This window comes from Metschnikowia bicuspidata, assembly GCF_001664035.1.
Source record: "Metschnikowia bicuspidata var. bicuspidata NRRL YB-4993 chromosome Unknown METBIscaffold_3, whole genome shotgun sequence".
In the NCBI taxonomy this organism is placed as follows: Eukaryota; Fungi; Ascomycota; class Pichiomycetes; order Serinales; family Metschnikowiaceae; genus Metschnikowia; species Metschnikowia bicuspidata.
Genome location: NW_017387733.1, coordinates 1,624,478 through 1,626,211, shown reverse-complemented (window position 1 = coordinate 1,626,211; position 1,734 = coordinate 1,624,478). Strand labels below are relative to the sequence as shown.

Here is a 1,734-nt window from a genome sequence, read left to right as displayed (position 1 = left end):
TCTACAAATTCCAGCATTTCGGCCGCACGGTCACGGACCGCAAGAAGTTCGAGGAGGGCATCTTCTCCGACTTGCGCAACCTCAAGGCCGGCACGGACTCCGTGTTGGAGAACCCCAAGCTGGAGTTCTTGGAGTTCCTCTACAAGAACTCGTGTCTCCGAACGCAGAAGAAGCAGAAGGTGTTTTTCTGGTTCAACGTGCCCCACGACAAGCTCATGGCCGACGCGCTAGAACGCGACATCAAGAAGGAAAAGGCCAACCAGACGCCCACGTCCGTGGCGCTGCGCGAGCCCGCGCTTCTGTTCAACTATGTCGAGGACAAGACCAAGTCGCTATACGACCAGCTCTCCGAGCACTTGAGCCAGCCGAGATTCGACACCGTCAAGCTGGAGCTGCAGAGCGGGCTGGCCTCGCCGGACGCCAACACCAGCACGCTAGCGGCGCTGAAACTCCCCAGCGACTCCAGCTGCGCCAGCACCGGCTACCGGAAGATGCCCGGGGACGCAGCCTATCTAATTGGCCACACCGATGATTATCCGATTTCCAATTAGACTTTCAGTTGAGGGCGCCGGGCTAATTGGGCCTATTTTCGCTGGTGCTTATCGCAGGGTTCGTCGCGTGGGCGCGGGAGGGCCAGTGTGCACACCGGGATGCCGCATTGGGACGCCCGCACACACCAGATGCCCCTGCGTCCACGCGGGCCGTGCGCGGGCCAGAGCGGGCAGCGGTGTTTCAGATCTCGCAACCTGAAACACACCCCGTTCATATTTAGTGCCTTGTTCCTCACACTTCTCGTCCACGGCCCACTTTTCAGCACGTTTCATTTCGGCGCCCTCTTTTGAAACCGCCTCCGTTCTCAGGACTGTTTGAGAGTCTCGCTTCCCCACCGGATCCGGGCCCCGAATCTGCCCTCGCTTGCTGCCCCAGCCTTGGCCTGTGCCACTAGTCACCAGACCCAAGTCACGAGACCACTAGTCTCCATCCACTAGTCACGAGACCACTAGTCGCCATCCACTAGTCACCAAATGTCCGAAATCACAGACGACGTCAAGGAGTCGCTAAGTCTTGTGGAAGACCTCAAATTTTTCTTGGCCACCGCGCCGGCCAACTGGCAGGAAAACCAGGTGATCCGCCGGTACTACCTCAACAACGACGAAGGGTTCGTCAGCTGCGTGTTCTGGAACAATCTCTACTTCATCACCGGCACGGACATTGTGCGGTGCATCCTCTACAAATTCCAGCATTTCGGCCGCACGGTCACGGACCGCAAGAAGTTCGAGGAGGGCATCTTCTCCGACTTGCGCAACCTCAAGGCCGGCACGGACTCCGTGTTGGAGAACCCCAAGCTGGAGTTCTTGGAGTTCCTCTACAAGAACTCGTGTCTCCGAACGCAGAAGAAGCAGAAGGTGTTTTTCTGGTTCAACGTGCCCCACGACAAGCTCATGGCCGACGCGCTAGAACGCGACATCAAGAAGGAAAAGGCCAACCAGACGCCCACGTCCGTGGCGCTGCGCGAGCCCGCGCTTCTGTTCAACTATGTCGAGGACAAGACCAAGTCGCTATACGACCAGCTCTCCGAGCACTTGAGCCAGCCGAGATTCGACACCGTCAAGCTGGAGCTGCAGAGCGGGCTGGCCTCGCCGGACGCCAACACCAGCACGCTAGCGGCGCTGAAACTCCCCAGCGACTCCAGCTGCGCCAGCACCGGCTACCGGAAGATGCCCGGGGACGCAG

The 1,734-nt window shown here is 59.3% G+C and overlaps 2 protein-coding genes across 2 annotated transcripts in view; both read left to right on the top strand.

Annotated features, from left to right (window-relative positions):
- Positions 1 to 215: 215 nt before the first annotated feature.
- On the top strand, positions 216 to 551 carry METBIDRAFT_11928 (uncharacterized protein; the record flags this gene model as incomplete). Its single annotated transcript, XM_018854128.1, has 1 exon — positions 216 to 551. The coding sequence occupies one exon, from the start codon at positions 216 to 218 to the stop codon at positions 549 to 551; it is 336 nt and encodes a 111-aa protein (XP_018711920.1).
- A 474-nt stretch (positions 552 to 1,025) lies between these two features.
- METBIDRAFT_78379 (STE domain-containing protein) overlaps positions 1,026 to 1,734 on the top strand; it is a gene marked incomplete at both ends in the record, with an annotated part of 4,445 nt that continues 3,736 nt past the window's right edge. The window contains one exon of the mRNA XM_018858873.1: positions 1,026 to 1,607. Coding sequence (XP_018711919.1) covers positions 1,026 to 1,607 — 582 coding nt within the window. The remainder of the gene's footprint in view (positions 1,608 to 1,734) is intronic.